At 60.7% G+C, this 18,635-nt stretch overlaps 3 protein-coding genes across 3 annotated transcripts; 1 reads left to right on the forward strand and 2 right to left on the reverse strand.

The window, feature by feature from the left end:
* Positions 1 to 410: 410 nt before the first annotated feature.
* CHLNCDRAFT_51454 (hypothetical protein) lies at positions 411 to 889 on the reverse strand (the record flags this gene model as incomplete). The annotated part of the gene is made up of 2 exons (XM_005848734.1): positions 411 to 644; positions 812 to 889. The coding sequence occupies 2 exons, from the start codon at positions 887 to 889 to the stop codon at positions 411 to 413; spliced, it is 312 nt and encodes a 103-aa protein (XP_005848796.1).
* Positions 890 to 5,382: 4,493 nt separating this feature from the next.
* CHLNCDRAFT_144060 (hypothetical protein) lies at positions 5,383 to 8,245 on the reverse strand (the record flags this gene model as incomplete). Its single annotated transcript, XM_005848735.1, has 12 exons — positions 5,383 to 5,520; positions 5,646 to 5,714; positions 5,814 to 5,920; positions 6,012 to 6,156; positions 6,262 to 6,391; positions 6,676 to 6,860; positions 6,981 to 7,057; positions 7,183 to 7,279; positions 7,413 to 7,568; positions 7,696 to 7,823; positions 7,999 to 8,044; positions 8,162 to 8,245. The coding sequence occupies 12 exons, from the start codon at positions 8,243 to 8,245 to the stop codon at positions 5,383 to 5,385; spliced, it is 1,362 nt and encodes a 453-aa protein (XP_005848797.1).
* Positions 8,246 to 15,081: 6,836 nt separating this feature from the next.
* Positions 15,082 to 15,989, forward strand: CHLNCDRAFT_51456 (hypothetical protein; the record flags this gene model as incomplete). The annotated part of the gene is made up of 3 exons (XM_005848526.1): positions 15,082 to 15,301; positions 15,431 to 15,636; positions 15,804 to 15,989. The coding sequence occupies 3 exons, from the start codon at positions 15,082 to 15,084 to the stop codon at positions 15,987 to 15,989; spliced, it is 612 nt and encodes a 203-aa protein (XP_005848588.1).
* Positions 15,990 to 18,635: the final 2,646 nt, after the last annotated feature.

The following is an 18,635-nucleotide window of genomic DNA, read 5'->3' on the forward strand; positions in this document are numbered from 1 at the left end:
ATCAAGCACCGTCAGTGAGATGGTTGGGAGTGGAGTAACGGGTCTGGTATACAGCCCGGGGACAGGCAGAAGCTGTCTCTGCTGCACAAGCGCTGATGTATGCAAGTGCGGGCTGGCTCAAGCAGGTTGGGGCTGGCTCAGCAAGGCTCTCTGAACGGCTGACAGCTGGCGGCTGGCTGCTGATGTGCCAGCAAAGGCTGATGTGCAAGCAAAGGCTGTTGTGCAAGCAAAGCCAGGCGCAGGCGGCGCTTAGGGTTGGTCTTTGGTCTTTGGGGCGGGGCGCAAGGGCCGTGGCGTGGGGCGCAAGGTGCCGGTGCGCGGGAAGGGCGTCTGGGGTGACGGCAAGAGCGGGTGCCGGACTCAAGGGCAGCGGAGGGGACTGGGGCCCATAACCTGTTGACGGGAGGTATTTACAAAGGCAGCAAGTGTAGTAAATTCGCACTAGAGGCGGCGTTAAATAGATCTGGGGTGGAGGAGCATATTCCCGGCATATACTTGGGATATTCCTGATACGATGCGGGTACGATGCGGCACAAAGGCATCATGGTATCGGTGAGCATAATGGCTGGGTCAGGTGCACGAAAGGGAGTGGCACAAGTGTCTATCAACTGGGAATGGGGTGGGGAAACACAATTGTGCGGTGTCTGGGGCGGGAAAGGCGGGAATGAGGGTATCAATGCAGCGGATGTGTAGACTGGACACGTGGCATTGTCACAGCTCAACAGTCTGGGGCGGGAAAGGCGGGAATGAGGGTATCAGTGCAGCGGATGTGTAGACTGGACACGTGGCATTGTCACAGCTCAACACGAACCTTGTCCAGCAGGGTGCGGTTGAGGCGCTCGGCCGCGCCGTTCTGCTCCGGGCTGTAGCGAACGGTGGTCTCCAGCATGATGCCCTTCGATGCACAGAAGGCCTTCAGCTCTTGGTTGATGTACTCGGAGCCGTTGTCGCAGCGCAGGCGCCGCACGCGGGTGCCGCCTTGAGTCTCCAGCTGGGTGATGGTTGCCTTGACGGCCGCAGCCGTCTCGGACTTGTGTGCCAGGGTGTGCACGGTGGAGGACTTGGTGTAGTCGTCCAGGATGGTCACGAAGTACTTGCTGCCTCCCAGGGAGGTGACAGGCAGCGGGCCGCACACGTCGGTGTGCAGCAGCTCCAACTTGGGGGAGGCGGCGCTGTCGCCGCTCGCCTTGAACGGCGCACGCTGCGCTTTGTCGAGGGCGCAGGGCTCACACGGTGGCCCGGCGCCTGCCGCCTTGAAGTCGTTGGCGGTGGTGGCGATGCCGGTGACCATGTCCTTGGTCTGAAGGCGCGCCAGGTTGTCGTAGCCCAGGTGGCCGAAGCGCTGGTGCCAGAGTTGGGGGCTCTCCTTGGAGACGCGCGCCACGTGGGCCTGCTCGGCCCGGCCCGTCAGGGTGTAGACTGAGTCGCCGTGGCAGGGCGCGGTGGCCAGGACCTGGTCGCCCTGCCAGATCTCGCAGGCGTCGGCCATGAACTTGAAGCTCAGGCCACGCCGCGTGGCTTGCCGCACGGAGAGCAGTTGCTCGGCGGCGCCTGGGACGTGCAGCACGTCGCGCAGGATGAAGGGGCCGTTGGGCGTGTGCAGCAGCACGTGCCCGGCAGTGGTGGCTTTGCCAGTGCCGCCGTTGCCAAAGGTGATGGTGATGGCCTCCTTCAGCAGGTAGGGGTCGAGCAGAACAGAGGAGTCGTGAGTAAGGTGGCAAGATGCACCGGTGTCTAGCACCCAGCGTTGCGAGCTGTCACTGCCCTGGCTGGTGCTGCAGCTGCTCCGGCTAATGTTGTGGCTGCGCCGGCTGATCCTGTTCTGGCTGCTCCACCTGGTGTTGAGGACACCCCCCCGTCCGCTGCTGGGTGGCCCCAGGCACGGGGGCCCTGCTGAGGCTGACAGGGCAATGGCAGCGGCAAACCGCTGGTGCGGGCGCTGCTGCTGGCGGCGTGGGCGCTGCTGGTCTGCCCGCCGCTGCTGCTGCTGCTGGCTGCGCTCCTGCGCCAGCTTCCTACACTCAAACTTGTGGTGCCCCAGGATGCCGCAATGAAAGCAGGGGCCCTTGGACTTGCCACCGGGGTGGTTGCTTGGACGGCCCGGCCCGGCGTGGCGGTCCTGAGCGTTGGCCATCAGCGCCTCTTCGCTGGGGCGCTCTGTCTTCTGCTCGCTGTGCTCCACGGTGAGCAGCTTGGGCAGGATGTCATCCAGGCTCAGGTCCCCGTCGGTGGTGGCAGTGATCACGGTGGCCATCGTTGCGTAAGCAGACGGCAGGCCGGACATCACGGACCAGGCGATCTCGGTGTCTGCCACATCCTGGCCGGCAGCGCGCAGCTGGGCCTGGATCTCCTTGGCACGGGACACATAGTTGGTCAGGGGCTCGGTGGCGCCCATCTTCAGCTGGCTCAGCTGCATGCGTAGCTGCAGCTTGCGCGCGTTGCTCTTAGCTTGGTAGACTCTCTCCAGCTCCATCCACGCTCGCTTGGCGGTGCCGCAGCGCTCCAGCGTGGACAGGTGGTGCTCCTTCACGTACAGGCCGATGGTGGCCAGTGCCTTCTGGTCAGCTTCATGCTCGACCGTGTCGCTCTCCACAGCGGCCCACAGGCCCTTGGAGATGAGGACATACTTCATCAGGATCCGCCAGGTGGCATAGTTGTCCACGTCCAGGCACTCAACCACGGGCTTGCTGGCTTCCGCAGCCATGGTGAGGGATGAAGGTACAAAGGGGAAACTTCCTTGGGGTTCAGTTGGGGCAGCGGGGGTTGGGGCCCATAACCTGTTGTGAGAGAAGGGCTTTACACCAGACTGCAGAGGGCAGTCACTGAGGAAGGGCACTAGGAGAGAATGACAAACAAGGCGAAATGCAGGGGATTATATGCATGCATGGGAGAATGGCCAGATGGCGGGTGCCTGCCAGATGTCGCCGCCAGCTGGAGGGTGCTGACAGATGGCATTGGGTCGGGGGAGTTGACCGTTGGGTTTTGCCAGCTGGCGCGGGTGTGGGGCACGTGGCTTTCGGTTTGGCCATCTGGCTTTCGGTCTGGCCGCGTCCCAACGCGGTGGGTGCTGTAGGTGAGCAGGCTGGACAGCTGGCGGGCGCTGGTGCAGCCAGGTGGCCCGCCGTCCAACACTGCCCTTCTCCCAACCAGCACATCACTTGCTTGAAGTCTATGTATGACCCCAATCGCCGTATCGCCCTCACTCGCTTTAGAACCAGTTGCCATGACCTTCGCATCGAACGGGAACGCTATTTGCCAAGGGCCATCCAGGCCCCCACCCATGAACGCACCTGCCTCTTGTGTGCGTCTCCCGCCATTGAAGACGAGACCCATATGGTTTTCCACTGCCCCATTCACGACCATCTGCGCTTTGAGTACGCAGATCTCTTCCCCCCTGATTTGCCCACATCCATCCCATGCTTTTTGTCCCAAGACCAGAATAGAGTTGCTTCATTTATCAATGACTGCCATGTTTTACGCCGCCGCAATGCGTGTATGAGCCTCGCTGGCTCCGAATCCGCTCTGTAAGTCAAGTCAAGTCAAGAATCCGCTCTGTAAGTCGAGTCGAAGTCGAGACCCCCTGCTGCCAGCCGTGCTGTCATGCCACACCCATGCCTCTCGAGACCCCCCCACCTGACCTCCCCCACTATTACACATCCCTTGAAGTGCCAGTGGAAGCTCAGGGCCATCCTGCACCCCGGCATGGCACAGCACAACTTCTGCGGTGGCGGCGTGGAGGCTTGCCGCTGCCAGCTTGATGTCGCTGCCCGAGCGGCACCGCATGCTGCCCAGAGCTGGTGTGAGCTGCTGTGCTGGTGCCATCTGGTCAGGGGCTCGGTAGTGATGTATATGACAGCCTGGGATGCTGAGTTGGTGGGTAGCATGCAGGTGGGAGCTGGCCTGAGCATTCCAGCATGGCTGGTGGCAGGGGGTCTTGCTGCGCCGCCGCCGCCGCCATGCCGCCACCGCAGAAGCTGTTGTTGTGCCATGCTGGCTTGCAGGATGGCCCTGAGCTGCCACTGGCACTTGACTTGACTTGACTTACAGAGCGGATTCGGAGCCAGCGAGGCTCATACACGTATTGCGGCGGCGTAAAACATGGCAGTCATTGATAAATGAAGCAACTCTATTCTGGTCTTGGGACAAAAAGCATGGGATGGACGTGGGCAAATCAGGGGGGAAGAGATCTGCGTACTCAAAGCGCAGATGGTCATAAATGGGGCAGTGGACAGCCATATGGGATTCGTCTTCAATAGCAGGAGAAGCACAGAAGAGGCAGGTGCGTTCATGGGTGGGGGCCTGGATGGCCCTTGGCAAATAGCGTTCCCGTTCGATGCGAAGGTCATGGCAACTGGTTCTAAAGCGAGTGAGGGCGATACGGCGATTGGGGTCATACATAGACTTCAAGCAAGTGAGGTGCTGGTTAGGAGTGGGGCAGGCCGCCGCGAATGTGCGTTGGTGTCCCTGCGTTGGTGTCCCCATAACCAATGTGTAAAGAGCATATCCCCCCCCAAAACAGGGTGCGCGGCCTGCCCTTGGACAGGTAACTACCCGCCTTGGTTGCTTGTATGTCTTGCCGTGCTGTACGATCACATGCCTATACTACATTAATACATTGATGCCTCTGCTGTCTCTCGTCTTTTATGTTTTTGATGGATCGTTGCGCCGTGGTATTGCCTTTTTGCGCGGTGCCTTGCTTGCCTGTGCTGCCATTGTCTCGCATGTTGTTGTCGTTTGCGGGGCGGCGCCGGCGGCTCAGGGCCCCCTGCTGCCAGCCGTGCTGCCGTCGTTGACCTGTTTCCCTTTTCACCCCAGCCTCGTGCTTCCCGTTCTGAACCCCTTGCACCCCCGTTGCCGCCCTGCCCTGATTCCTGTCACGTATGTTGCCCCGCTTTGGTTTTGTGGAGTCCTCCGTTCCCCCGCTCTCCTCTAGCCTTCCCTGGTCCTCACCCCTTGCTCCCCCACCACACACTCTGCCTTGGAGTCTTTTGTTTCTAGCTGTCTCTGGCACCCCTCCGCCTCCTGCTTCCTCCCCCACCACACTCTATGTCTTGACGTCTGTTGTTCCTGGCTGTGCATCTTGCTTTTGCTGCCGCGGCATGCCCCCTCTTGCCGTGGCCCTAGCTGGCTCCTGCCGCCCCCATCAGCGGTGTCTGTTTCTCCTCCTTGTGTTACCTGCCCCTGTTTCCTTACTTTTAGGGCCTTTCAGCCATTTCCACGCTGCATTGGGTCGGGACATATCATAACCAATGTGTAAGAGGATATCCCGAAGAAAGACAGATCAAGGCACCACATGTCCTGATGTTGATGCGCCGGTCGCCCGTGAAAGCATCCCGCTGCCAAACACAGTGCCACGCTGCATCCAGCCTTGCAAAGAGGCAGCTACTCCAGTACTGCTGCTACTTGCAGTTCCTTGATGGCCCCCTCCTTCTTGGGCCAGTGCACTGTAGCCATCTGCTGAGGCAGCAAAAACTGGGCGCATGCACTTCCGGTACCCACCAGCCAGAATATGCGCGCCGTCTGCACACATGAAGGGAAGAAATGTTTCAACAGGCACCCAGTGCGCTGCAACCTCTTGTCCTTTGAGAGCATGAATCGGCCTCCAGAATACGGCCATGCTTCCTAATTGTCGCACCTGCAGCCACCACGTTGTTGGCGCACTTGAGGATGGACAGCTCTGCCCCGCACGCTGTCAACAGCCCCACCAGTATGCCCTGCATCGGTAACAACAGTTTGGATGTGAATGCATGCCACAGCGGCGGTGCTGGCAGCGGCAACGGAAGTGCTGGCATCACGCGCTGGCTCTGTAATACCTTGAAGTCTCCCCATTGGTCCTTGCCATACTGCTGCATAATGATGTCCGCAATGTTCTTCAGTGGAACCTGGCCGGCCATGCTGCCGATCACCTCCTCCAGGAACCCTGCCAAATGGACAAGCAGACCGGCAGCGTGACAAGAGCAGCCAAACACTCGCTGATGCGGGACAAAAACAGGGCACAACGTCTTGCTCACCGGTAAACAGCTCCTGCAGCAGTTCCAGCTGCCACCTCTGCTGCCTCAAAGCATCAGTGGCAACAGGCTGTTGCTGTTGCTGTTCAACCAGCTGGCTTTCCTCCTGTTGCAGCTCCCGCAACAAGACCACGTAGCACTGAAGCACCTGCGGGAAGGACAGGCACTGATAAAGCTTGGCCAAGGACAACGGACACTTGTTGTCTTGCAAGTATCAGAGTTTCCAGGGCGGCATATCCTTGTGAGTGTGCACCTGAAACCAGAGCTGCTGCAGCGGGTCCGTTGTTGCCTGCTCCGCGATGCCTAACACGGCTGCCGTCTCATACTCCTGGTACAAGCTGGCCGTGGAGGAAGAGTCTAGCGCTACACGATCCTGGGAATATCTGCAGCAACCGCAGAAGATCAAAAACAGGAGTCAATGTTGAATGCAATACAACATACAATGCAATGGCCATGGCCAACTGTCGATCAGTCTTGCCTGAGGCACATGGCCACTGCACTGCTCAGGGCATTCCGTGCTGCCTGCAGCTCTGGAGGCGCGGGCAAGCTGCTCTCCAGTAGTGTAGCTGCGGCAACAGCTGCTGCAGCATTGCCGCTCGAGCTAGGCAGGGTGGGTCGGCGCCCGCGCATCAGTGCTACAGGCCCCGTCGGCCTAACAACAGCCAACTTGCGAAGCCCAGAGGTGCCATCTGTTGCTGCAGCGATGGCAGCTGCAGCTGCACCGGCCAGATCCAAGTGTCGAGTACGCACTGCCCATGCTAGATAGCGGTTAGCCTTGTCAAGGTTCTGGATGTGGATGCTCAGCGCACTGTGCACGTCGCCGCGTCGCTCCAACAAGAAAGCGGCACCATCCTGTAGAACATAGGCATGACGTAGAGGTTGACTTGGAGCAGATCGATCCAGATAGTTCTAGCCAGGAGACTGGCACCAACATGCACTTGCAGGTAGGCAGCCAACATTCGCAAGAAGCACCTGGATGCCATGGCGCAAGCAGTGTTGCAGGCATTCGTCCACCCCGTAGGCATCGTGGGTTTGAAGATATGCCAGCACTGCAGTCGAGGTGCAAGGCAAAGATGCACAGGACGCACAGATCTTGGAGCTGAAGCATTGAGAACAAGTTGCGGCCTCCAACATGACCGCCAGCTGCCCTGCCATTCCCCATGCACAATCCCACCTGATTGCGGCTCATACTGGCAAAGCAGCCTGAGGTACAGGTTGGCCACCCCCATGTCGCCCAGGAGCGCACTCAAGGCTGGGGATTGGCTGCTGGTCTGCAGGCGGCAACCAGACTCGGAAAGGCTCATGCCAGCCATCAGGCAGAAAGTAAAGGGCAGGATTGAGCTGATGTGGCACCACAAGGCCAGCGCATGTCATGCCCAGGCAGGCTGCCAATAAACCACCCACCTTCAAAGGGGTATTGCTACTGCCATTGATGCCGCCTTGTTGCTGGCACTGTTGGATGGCCAGCAGGCTCTTCAGGAAGGAAAACTGCTGATCCGGGTGCTGTTCAAGCTGGGCCAGCAGTGCCTGCTGCCGCTCGGGGAAGCAATCCAGCATCAGCTGCACTTGAGGAGGTGCGAGAGATGCGGCAGCATGAGGTGACCAGGCATGCGCAATGCACCACTCCCATCAACCCTGAAGGGGAGCAGCTCTCAGCCGAGCCTTCAGCTCCCAGCCGAGGACTCACCTGGCTGGCAGAAGCAGCATCCAGCAACAACAGTCGAGGCGCCAGGCGCAAGGTGGCCGCCTTGAAGGCGTCACGCTGCTGCTGCGTCAGTTTCGGCTCAGCCAGCACATCCCGAATATACTTGAAGGCTGCAGCCGGGTGCCTGCGGGAAGTGCCCAGCCGTGTACGTAATCATAAAGCAGGATGGCATGGAGAGCCTTATGTAGCGTGCGAATGCGGCCACAGCAGCCGAACCAGCTTGCCTGGGGTCGCTGGCCAAGCAGACAAGCGCCTCTGAATGTGCGCCCTCTGCATGGTGCACACGCGCCTCTGCTTGCCTGAATCCCACCCGCCTCGCTAGAAAGATGGCCTGAAGTAGCAAAGTGGTGCAGAAGCATCAGGAGCAGCAACAGGCAGCGCAGCAGGTCAAATTCGCCAGGGCTGCGGCTCTTGCAATCAGGCACACCAGCTTGTGTGCAGCACCCACCTGCTGCTGGTCCACGGGGGTCATGCTGCTGCCGGCTGCCGACACAACGTCACAGAACACTGCCTCGCGCTCTTCCTCGCACATGTCACCAGCTGTTCCTGTTCCATCTGGCGGCGGTGCTGCTAAATGGCGCAGCACTCGCAGCAGCATGCCACCTGATACACATGCACGGTTGGAAGCCAGGTGTGCCGCCAAAAACTGTAGCGCCGCCGTCTCGGCCATGGGTGTTGTAGAGCCAGCTGATGCGGAAGCAGTAGACCCAACAGCGACAAAGGTACCCAACTCTAGCAGCGCCACCACAGCATCTACTACCGCCTGCAATTCAATCAAAGATGGACAATTCGGCTGCGCTTCACTCGCAACATTGGCCCCAACTATCGCTCACCTGTGCCACTGTCCTAGTGGCGCCCCCTGGCGCAATCTGGCTGGCTATTTCTGGAGACACCTCGGCCAGGTCTGCATGCCACGGCGCACATCGGTACTGGTCAAGACGCATTGAATCAAGGCTGCAAACAGCACGGCATGGTTTCGCGCAGCAAACCCACCAGTCTCCAGTGCGTCCCAGCCTGCAAGACCCTGGCGAAGCAGGCGCAGCACCCCAGGTGCATCCAGTTCACACAGGTAGCGAAACGCCGGGTGTGGGGCCTGCAATGTGTCACTTGTTCAGTATGCCGGTTTTCAATGCGGCTGCCACGGCAACCATGGAAGTAGTGTTGTTAGCATGCAAGGGCCGGTGCAAGGAAGGAATGACCAAAGGGGTGAGGCTACCTGGATTTTGCGTGGCAGATGTTGCACTGTGGTAACATCCTGGCTGTGCGCCATCTCACCCCACAGCCGCCAGCAGTCCCACACTGCACCAGAAAGGCAACGGAGCATCAGTGTGCGCTGGGCCATTGAACACCAGCATGCTGGAAGCACTATTTAGGAGCGCAGCACACAGCCCAGAGATGCAGCAGATGCGTGCACAGCAGCTACGTGCGGAGGCACCTGACTCGGTGGTGCTGTACAGCAGGAATGCAAGGGCCTGTGCCTTGCTGCGCTGCTGTATCTCGGGCGATGCACGCCCTGTGCCTGCGGGGGTGCACCAGGGAGAAACAAGTTGACAAGGGGCCATGGGGCGGCTGGGGAAATGCAAAATCACTCGGTCACCAGCAAAACAGCAACGACACTTACCTGCAGGATAGCTGTACCCCAGCAGGCAGCAGCGCAGGAAGAGTAACAGCTTGTAGCCAAGGCGCAGGCTTTCATGCCGCTGCAGCAGCTGATCAGGTGCCATGTCTGCGCTTGCTGGCTCCCCAGCTCCTGCATCGCATTCCGCCTCGCCTGCCGCTGCTGCCGCCACCAGCAGGAGCGCGGCTGGGGTTTGGTGGTCTTGCAGGGCGCGGGTGAAGATGTGGATGAGCGCCGCAAAAAGACGGTGCTGGATGCACAGCGGGATCAGCTGCACATGGGGGCACAACGTCAAGATCAGCTGCCACCCTGGACACAAGCAGCATACCCCCGCTTTGCTTTCTCGTTCTTGTCCACCTGGTTGAGGTCCAGGCTGAGCAGGTCCATCTTCAGCACGCACGCCTCCACCTGCTCCGCATGCCCCGCCACCACGCAGTGTTCCACCAGCGCTTGCATGACCTGCGCAGAAGCGGGGCAGCAGGTGGCCACCAGCATTAAAGGACGTGTGTTGCCGTATAATGGCAAAAGGCGGCCAGCCTGCACGCGTACCTCTGGGGCAATGCTGGACAGCTGGTCCGTGAGGATGACGGCCAGCAACTGCTGCAGGAAGGCCCACATTGGGGTGACTGCACCTAACGCTTCTCCAGCATCTGCTGCTGCCACTGACGGCCGCTGGCTGGCACGGCTGAAGCGAGGGAAGATGCCTGACCAGAGGGCGTCTGGGCGCCGCACAAGCAGGCAGCAGTCAATTGCGGTGGCAGCAAGTTGCTGCATTGCTGCTGCTTCAGCTGACTCTCCTCCTTGGCCTTTCTGCTGGGCTAAGCCCTGATCGACATATGCATATAAGATGGTCAGCAATTGCCGCTGCACTTCGAGGGTGACAGCAGCGTGGCCGTCGGCTGGCCAGGCTGCCTGCGGCAGCTGCCACGCCTGACCAGCACCCGCCGCAGCCGCCTGGTAAATGCGCAATGCAGCGAGCAACGCCGCCGACAGATGTGTCTGCTGGCTGGCTAGAGCAGACAGGCGCTGCTGCCAGCTCATCAGTTGCACCACGCGCACACCTGAAAGATGGGCAATGCAATGGTAGCTCAAGACTCGCACATGAGGGCTATGTGAAAGGCAAAAGGAGAGCAGGCGTGGTGGCCTTGCCAACAGAACGGACCACACCTTGCGAGTTGAGCAGCAGCAGTTGATCACCAAAACCACTGACTGACTGATGGAAGCTGTTGTTGCTGCCTGACACCAGTGCCTGCAGGAGGGAGAAAAGCACTTCAGCCTGTGGGCAAGGTAGCTGAAAAGCAGCATGTTGACTGGTAGGAACAAGCCATGGCTGCAAGGCTCTCAATAAAGAGGTACAATGACTTTTGCGGTTGCAGCCTGAACCCACCTGGCTGCCCACCAACCAGTCACGCAGCACCAGGACCTCCTCCGCCTCACCACCGTCCTGGGTGTTGCCGCCAGCGTTGGGCCGCCCTGCGCTACCGTCACTGCTGTACCAGTCTGGCCGGTACACATGCACTGCAGTGGCCGTCTCGCCAAGACTGCTCAGCACCACCTGCACAACAAACACAGTGGCATATGTCTGCCACCGAGTGCCACATGCCACGCTCCACCTCCACCAAGTCAACCAGGTCAGAGCAATGCACCAGACGGGCAGATTAGTCAGGCATTGACGGACCAGGGGACCCAAGTCCATAAAGTAACAGCCGCACACGCCCGGAGCATCGATGGTGTGAGCGCTGGAGACAGCCACACCGCTGCCACTGGTAGTGGTATTGCTGCTACTGCCCGCCGGGCTCCCCGCCAGAGAGGTAACGCTGCTGCTGCCAGCTGCCGTCCAGGAGCGCAACAGCATAGGGGGGGGCAGCGGCTGGGCGAGCTGCTGTTGAGGTGGCGAACCAACAGCTGCTGCTGGCTGCTGCCACCGCTGCTGCAACAGCACTGCGTTGTAGACCGACACGCTGTGCTGCCACGCCACTGCCAGCATGACGCTCACCGAGACCCCTGCTGCTTTGGGTGCCTGCGCCCCAGGCAGCACGCTGCTGCCGGTGCTGGTGAGGCGCCAGGTGGCATACGGGCTGCAGTCCGCTGGCGTGTGTTGGGGAGGCAGGAACACATGCAGCATCTGCAGAACAAACACCGGCAGCAGTCAAGCAGACAAACAGAAGGAGAGCTGAAGTGGTCGCAGTTAAGGAGGCAAGCACCGCATACCTGCAGCCTGCCCTCTGGCGTCAATAGGCAAACCAGCACCGCGCGGGTGCAAACAACCAGCAGGAAATGGCCCACATCCTGCCAAAAGAGTGGGCAGCACAACTATCAGTTCTATCAGAACTGTGGGCTGTTGCAGGGAGGCCAACATGGCAGCTGCAGCAGTAGAGAACTCTGCCGACTTGCAGCGGAACAGCAATCCACCCTCACCGGAGTGAACATTGATGAGGCCTCGGGTAAGAACTGCTGCTGCGGGGCGCCACTGCTGCCTGCCAGCTTGCCACTGGCACCACTACCACCATGCAATGGCAACAGGGAGCACACAACTCCCGGGTCGAAGGAGGTGCCGGCAGCCGCCTGCTGTAGCGGGATGAGGTGGCTGGGCCCGCTGCCACCGCCCGTCAGACCGCCTGCAATGGCCCAAGAAACCAAAGGTTTCAAAAGCATGTGATCGCCTGGAAGCAAAGCAGCAACCTCTGTGCGGGAACAGCACAACACTTATTCCTTCTTTCACCATCAGGTTGCAATGCACACAAGCAAGAAGCAGCAGGTGTTCACGTGCAAAGCTGCTGATGGCAGACGCTGCCACAGACAGGTGCCGGCTCAGGTTGTGTGCCATTAAGCGCCCATGCGCATCGGCGGTCACCGCCCATGTGGCGCTTCCCACACTACAGTCAAACAGGGAAAACTAAATCCTTGGAAAGCAGGCATAAAGGGAAAGATCAATGGGAGACCACTGCCAAAGTCAGGACGAGAGCGCTGACGCCCGCAAAGACTGCTCACCCGTCCAGCAGCGAGGCAGCAGTGACAGCGGTGGCATGCATGCCACCCAACACCTTTGTCAGCACAAAATGCACGCCGCCTGCAGGCAAAACGAACAGGGCAAACGTGAAGCACAGAATGGTTGTAGCCTTGTCCAGTCATGGTGCAAGCATTGCCTTCCCTACCTCCCAGCTGCGTCTTCAGCTCCCATACCCGCACCGCACCGCTGGCATGGCCCACCAGCAGCAGCATGCTGCCGCCATGCTGCCCCATACATAACGCCGTCACGCTATCACGCTGCAGCTGCAATTGCTTCTCGCCCACCTCAAGCAGCCTGCAGAGGGGTCACAACAGGCAGCGTCAACCGAACCCAGTCGAAAGGGCTGCAAAAGCTGACAGAGAACAATGCGCTAGAGTGCAGCTAAACCAAATGTAACGCACCTGGGTGGCTGCTGGGGTTGTTTGCTGCCCGGCGGAGCTGCAGCCCCTGGCAGCAGCACGAAAGCAGTGCCGTTGCTGGTGCCCACCGCTGCGATGCCCAGATACTTGGCCACAGCGCAGGGGGGGCCCGCAGGCTGGGGCCCACGGAACAGCTGCACACCAATGGAGTGGGTTGCAAGCGGGATGAAAGCGGTTGCAAGCGGGGCCTGCTCAACCAGCAGCAAATGGGCTCCCTTTGAAGTGCATCTGGGACAACTCAAACTAGGCCCACCTGCTCAAAGTTGGGGGAGAGGAAGGCACGCACCGCTGCCAGCCTCCCCAGGACAGCACTCTCCGCACCGCCGCTGCCGAGCCCTGCGGACGCATCAGCTGCCTTCGCCACCTCTGGCTCCAACTGCCGGTGCAAAAAAAGCAAGGAATGTTGGTGTTTTGATCAGCAGCTCCAGGTGTCCTCAAAACAGGAAAAAGTCGGCGACGTGTGCTTGTTTGACAGCCACAGCAGGCACACTGGCAAGGATGGCGAGCATGCGGGTGGCCTTGCCTGGCTGATGATGCTGGCCAGCAGCAGGTCCTCTCGGTATGAAGCTTCCTCCTCTCCCATGCCATTGCTGCTGCCCCCGGCAACACCCCTACTGGCAGTGCCGCCTGCAGCCAGGCGTGCTTCAAGGCGCTCTGCTGCTTCCAGCAGCAGCTCTCCCAGTGGCTGCTTCTGCTGTTGCAGCTGCTGAGGTGCGGGTGTTGGGGACTCGCCATTGACTGGAACCTCACTTGGCTTTGCTGCCTGCTCAGTGGAAGGCAGTTCCGCATGTTGCTGCTCGCCTGCATGGCCGACATCGATGGACTGTGATGCCCAGGCTGCACTGCCAGTACTCGGCTGCGCGAGTATTGCAGCCACAGGCTGCTGCTGCTGCTGCTCCTGGAGAGGAGGCAGCAATGACCGCTGCCAGGATTGCCCCTCGTCGGCCGCTGCTATGTCAGAGTCGGCATCTGTCTCTGTCGACACATCTGACAGCCCTTCAGAGTCTAGCACCGGCTCTCCGCCTGCTGCCTGCTCATTAGCATCTGCTGCTGCTGGCACTTGTAGTTCTAGTACTGCTGCTGCAGGGACGCTGCTGCCTGGCAAGTCTGCTGCGGTTATGGAACGCTCGAGCTGCACTTGCACCACTGCTGCTGGGCACGCACTCTCCACCTCTGCTCTGGTCGTCACATCAGACAAGTCGCAGGACAGCTCGGCCTCTGACTGATCACCGCCAGCCTCGAGGTGTCCTGATGGTGCCCCAGTCCGCTTGCTCGCTGCTGCATACTGTGCTGGCTCTTCTTGTGCTGGAGGAAACTCAACTGCCCCAGCATTCAGCGCCGCCATTGCCTGCACATCGCCAGCATCTGAGCTGCTTCCTGCTTGCTGCGCTGCTGCAGTTGGAGCTTGCGCTGAGGAGAGAATCAGGTCGCCGAACAAGTCTCCAAAATCTGCCGCAACGGCCGCATGACATGTGCTGCCAGTAACTGCAAGCTGTGGTATGGCAGCCGTGGACCCGCCTAGTAGCAGGCCATCACCAAAGTCGCCCAGCAGGTCCAGGCCGGCTGCTTCTGCGTCTGCAGCCGCAGGCTCTGCTGCCTGGTCTGCAGCGGCGTGCTGCGCTGGTTGCTGCATAGGCTGGACCGTCGTTGCATCGTCTGGCGGCGGCACTGCGCCCTCTGCTGGCTGGTCTCCAATAGGAGCGCTGCTGGCATCGGTAGCGCTCGCTGCCAGCGGCTCTGACGCAGCTGCTGGCTGCAGTTCCAAGCTGCCGGCAACCGGCGCTGCCGCCGCTGCCAACACTCCCGCTGTGCTACTGGGCGCTGGAGGCTGGTTGGCAGCAGGCGGCACCTCTGACACGTCCTGCAGCCTCAGCGGCCGGGCCGTACACGAGCCGTGAGCACGGAAATGATCGGGGCCCAGGCGCCTTCCCGAGGCCTTGGCGGCGCAATCAAACATACGCTTACCTCGTCCTCGTCACTACTAAGCAGCTCGTCAAGCAGTCTGTCCACCGCCGAGGCCATGCCCACCCAACCGAGAGCTGGAGGCAGTCTACATGCGCTGGCGGGCGGCCAGAAAGATTTGGGATGCAACAGGGCGCTGCAAATGGGTTGCCGGGCGTTTCGGCGCGCGGAAATGCCACTCCTAGCACGCAGCAGGCACCCGCTGGATTGTCATTTTGAAAGCATTCAACCCCGCAACACCATAGCCCTGGCACCTCTTTCATCGCTGCACTGGCCCGTGGCACCAAACATTCGCGCCGCGCCACGCGAGGTTCACTCCAGTGCTCGCCCCAGCTCCCCCGCTTTGTCCCAATTGCAGCATGACTGCGCAGCCGCAGAGCGGCGGCTACAGCAGCGCTGCGCTGCTGCTGGCGGCGGGCTCCAGTGCACTAGCTGGCCTCGCGCTCGGCTACACCCTAGCTCGCCGCGAGCTGGGAGCAGGCAAAGGGAGCAGGGGACGAGGCGGGCGGTACTCCCCCAGCAAGCTGCTCTACGGCGCTCGCCTCCAGGCCGCCGACAGCAGTGCCGACTCCACCCCAGGTTCGCATTGCAGACTGACTGACTGGTCGCTCCTGCTATGTGTATACCATGCCCACAAACCGGCCTTGCCTCCTTTCCCAAGCCCCCAATCCCTTGACGTCCCCGCAACCGCACCCGCCTCTGCTGCAGCGGCCACTCCTCGGAGCCTGTCCCGACAGGACAGCGCGCTGGGGTCGGGCCTGCGCATGGTGCTGCTCGTGCGGACAGATATGCCGCTGAGCCGGCCCGAGTTGGCGCAGCAAGCGGCTCGCACGGTGCTTGGGCTGTTCAAGAAGCAGTTCAAGCGCAAAGACCCAGCCCTGCGGCCCTGGGAGGAGGGCGGCAACCACATAAAGGTGCGTGGCCGTGTTTTTGCAGAATGCACCAGCGCATCACCCCTCACAAACGGATGACACTTACATGTTGTCCTCGTGGTTAAGACCAATCCACTGGCACTTTTGCTGCTGTGAACTCATAGCCTGTTTCACGTCGCGCCACCTCCCCTCGCCAACCGCTGCCGCAGGTGCTGGGCGTGGACTCCCAGAACGACATGCTGCTGCAGCAGGCGGCAGCCCGCGCTTTGAGTTTGGCAACTCACACATTCGCTGGAGACCGGATTAACAAGCAGCGAACGGTGATGGCGATAGGACCAGCTCCTCCTGACATTCTGGAGCACATCACGGGGCACCTGCGGGAGCTGGCCGGGTGAGGATGGCCTGGAGGTCACACAGCCTATATTGCCGCATGTCTTGATGTTGGCAAGGCAGCGACCATGATGCCGCACGCAGACCTACCACCTTCCAGGCTGGTCGGCCAGGTTTCAAAGCCTGCTTCCCTGGCATCTCGCCCTCCTGCTTGTTCATCTTTGTGACAGGTGACTTGCCCCACCATGCTGTTGCCCCCAACGTTTGATGTACCACCTTCTTTTTACTCTCCCTGTAATGTATCAAGACCAGAGTGAATTATTGCAGACCGCTGCGAGCATTGTGATCTGAGGGGGTCCCCCAGCTGACACCCCACCAGGCTCGCTGTGGAACAGGGCGTGCTGACTGCCGACCAACAGAACCTGCTTGCGCTGCAGCAGAGGCTGCTTGCCCTCTTCTGGCTCCGAACAAAGGCACTGCCGAGCTTAAGGAGGCAGAGGCACTGTCAACACAAATGCCAGCCAGGGATGGAGGCCCATCAAATCAGGCATATATACTTGGCCTGGTGCTCAATTAATTGATCAAAAACGCAGATAAATGAATAGAGTCACCAATCAAGACATCGATGGCACTACAGAAGGGCTGGGGCTGCTGCTGCGCATAAAGAGACCAGACATGGCATGCCGCACTTGCTGCAGCAGCTCCACAGCTCGGTTTTTAGCCACCGCCACCATCACCGAGGCAGTGAACAGCAGCAGCGACAAGATGCTCTGCGGGGGGCTGCGCAGAACTTTGCCCAACGAGCTCCTGCAGCAGCAACCATAGGTGCAAGTCATCTTCAACATCCATACAGGCATGGGCGGCTTGCCCTGAGCCCAGCTGCACACAGGAGAGAACGGCAAAAAACTGCTCCATACCTGAACAACAGGAAGAGCCGCTTGCGCTGCGCTCGTGCCGCTGCGCTGGGGTCGGTGAGGCGGGATGCTGCATTGCTGCTGCCAAGCGCCTCTACTAGCAGCTGCAAGAGGGCAGTGCAGGGTAGGAAGGCGGGGGCGTGACAGTCAGTGATACAAAACCTCCAGCCCTCACGCAGTGTCGGCGAGCAACTTGGCAGGTTCCTAGCAGCAGAGTGCTCACATCTTTCAGCTGCTGCCTCATCGCAGGCGGCATGCTCGAGATGGTCTTGGCTGGGTTGGCATCCATGGCGATGCGCCGCAGCGGTGCATTGCGCCCATCCAGCAGCAGCGCCGCCAGGTCCAACCCTGCATCTGCAGCCGCTGCGGGGTCTGCCGCTGCCTGTGCTGCTGGGCCCGCCATGGCCAGGCTGCCCACCAGGCTGGCGCTGCGGCCACCGCTACCGCCTGCCGCCATGGTGTCGCCGGTGGCGACTGCCGCTGCCTGGTCTGCCGCTGCTAGCCACACCTGCAGCAAAGGGTGGCGCGCGGCTGCCGCTGGTCCATGCGGCATGCCACCCGGGTTCCATGGCCACATGCAACATTCGATGACAGCACCCCCAAGCATAAGGCAGCAGGATGGGCAGCAGCAGGTGGAGCCCCTTGCCTGCAGGATCTGCTGGGTGGTGGCATCGCTGCGAAGCGTGCCATCAGCGTTCAGCAGCAGCTCTCGCAGCAGCGCTTGTGCTGCCGGCCGCCGGTCGGATAGCAGCTGGTTGAGCACCACCGGCATGCCTGCATCAGGAGCAGGGGCCAGAAGGGGGCGCACCGTCAGAGAAAGGGCAATCAGCTGTGGCCCCATGCTCCTCCTAGCACATGGCTGCACCAGTCAAGCACCAGGTCCACCTGGTCAACTCCCTCGCGACTCACCAGCCGAGATGAGCTTGAAGTTGCGGTCCACTGACAGTGCCACACCCTCCAAGCTGGACACCGCGCGCAGCACCAGCGGAAAGTAGGAGGGCAGCAAGAACCTGCAGGACAGAGAGGGGCAGGTCAGAAGGGTCGTGCGCCTGCCATGGAAGATGGAACGCTGAGGAGCAATGGTGCAAGATGCAAGCAGCTTGCTGGCAGCAGCCATGCCCTCGAGAGCGCAGTGGTAGCACCACACTCCCACCGGCCAAGGCCGCGCCAGGCAGCTAACTTGCTCACTTGTATCGGAATGCGATCCGAAACAGCACCTGGGTGAGTGTGCTGAAGCTGAGTGCGGTAGTGGTTAGGCTGAGCAGCGGCAGCACGCTCTGCAGCTGTGGTTCAGCAAGGTCTGCAGCTACAGGTTCAGCGTCATCCAGGTCGATGCTGCCGGTAATGCTGGCGAGGACGCTGCCCATTATGCTTCCTGTGGCCCCGCCGCTCATGCTGGACTTGGCTTCAGCCTCTGCCATCACCGCAGTAAACTCGCGGCGCAGATCAATCGCCAGCTGGTCCCTGCAGGCCAGCGGGGATGATGACTCGGCGATAAGGCAGAGGGAGACAGGCTTGACCTCTGTTGACCTGACGCTGTAGCCATTTCTACAGCACTCACTTGTCGGTTCCTTCCCGCAGCAGGTCAAGCGCTTCCATGTCCGCCACCAGCCGCTCCCACTCGCCCAGCCCCAGGTGCACCAGCGCAGACTGCGGCATTAAGCAGCGCCGTGGCAGCATGCATGCAGGTGATGGGTGGGTGCGAGCCGGGCGCACGTGCATGCAATCTCAAAGGCAGAGGGCTCTCCATCGCCGCCCCTGTTGACTGAACACCAGCTGCCACGCATCCGAATAACG

Source organism: Chlorella variabilis (genome assembly GCF_000147415.1).
Source record: "Chlorella variabilis unplaced genomic scaffold CHLNCscaffold_7, whole genome shotgun sequence".
Taxonomy (NCBI): Eukaryota; Viridiplantae; Chlorophyta; class Trebouxiophyceae; order Chlorellales; family Chlorellaceae; genus Chlorella; species Chlorella variabilis.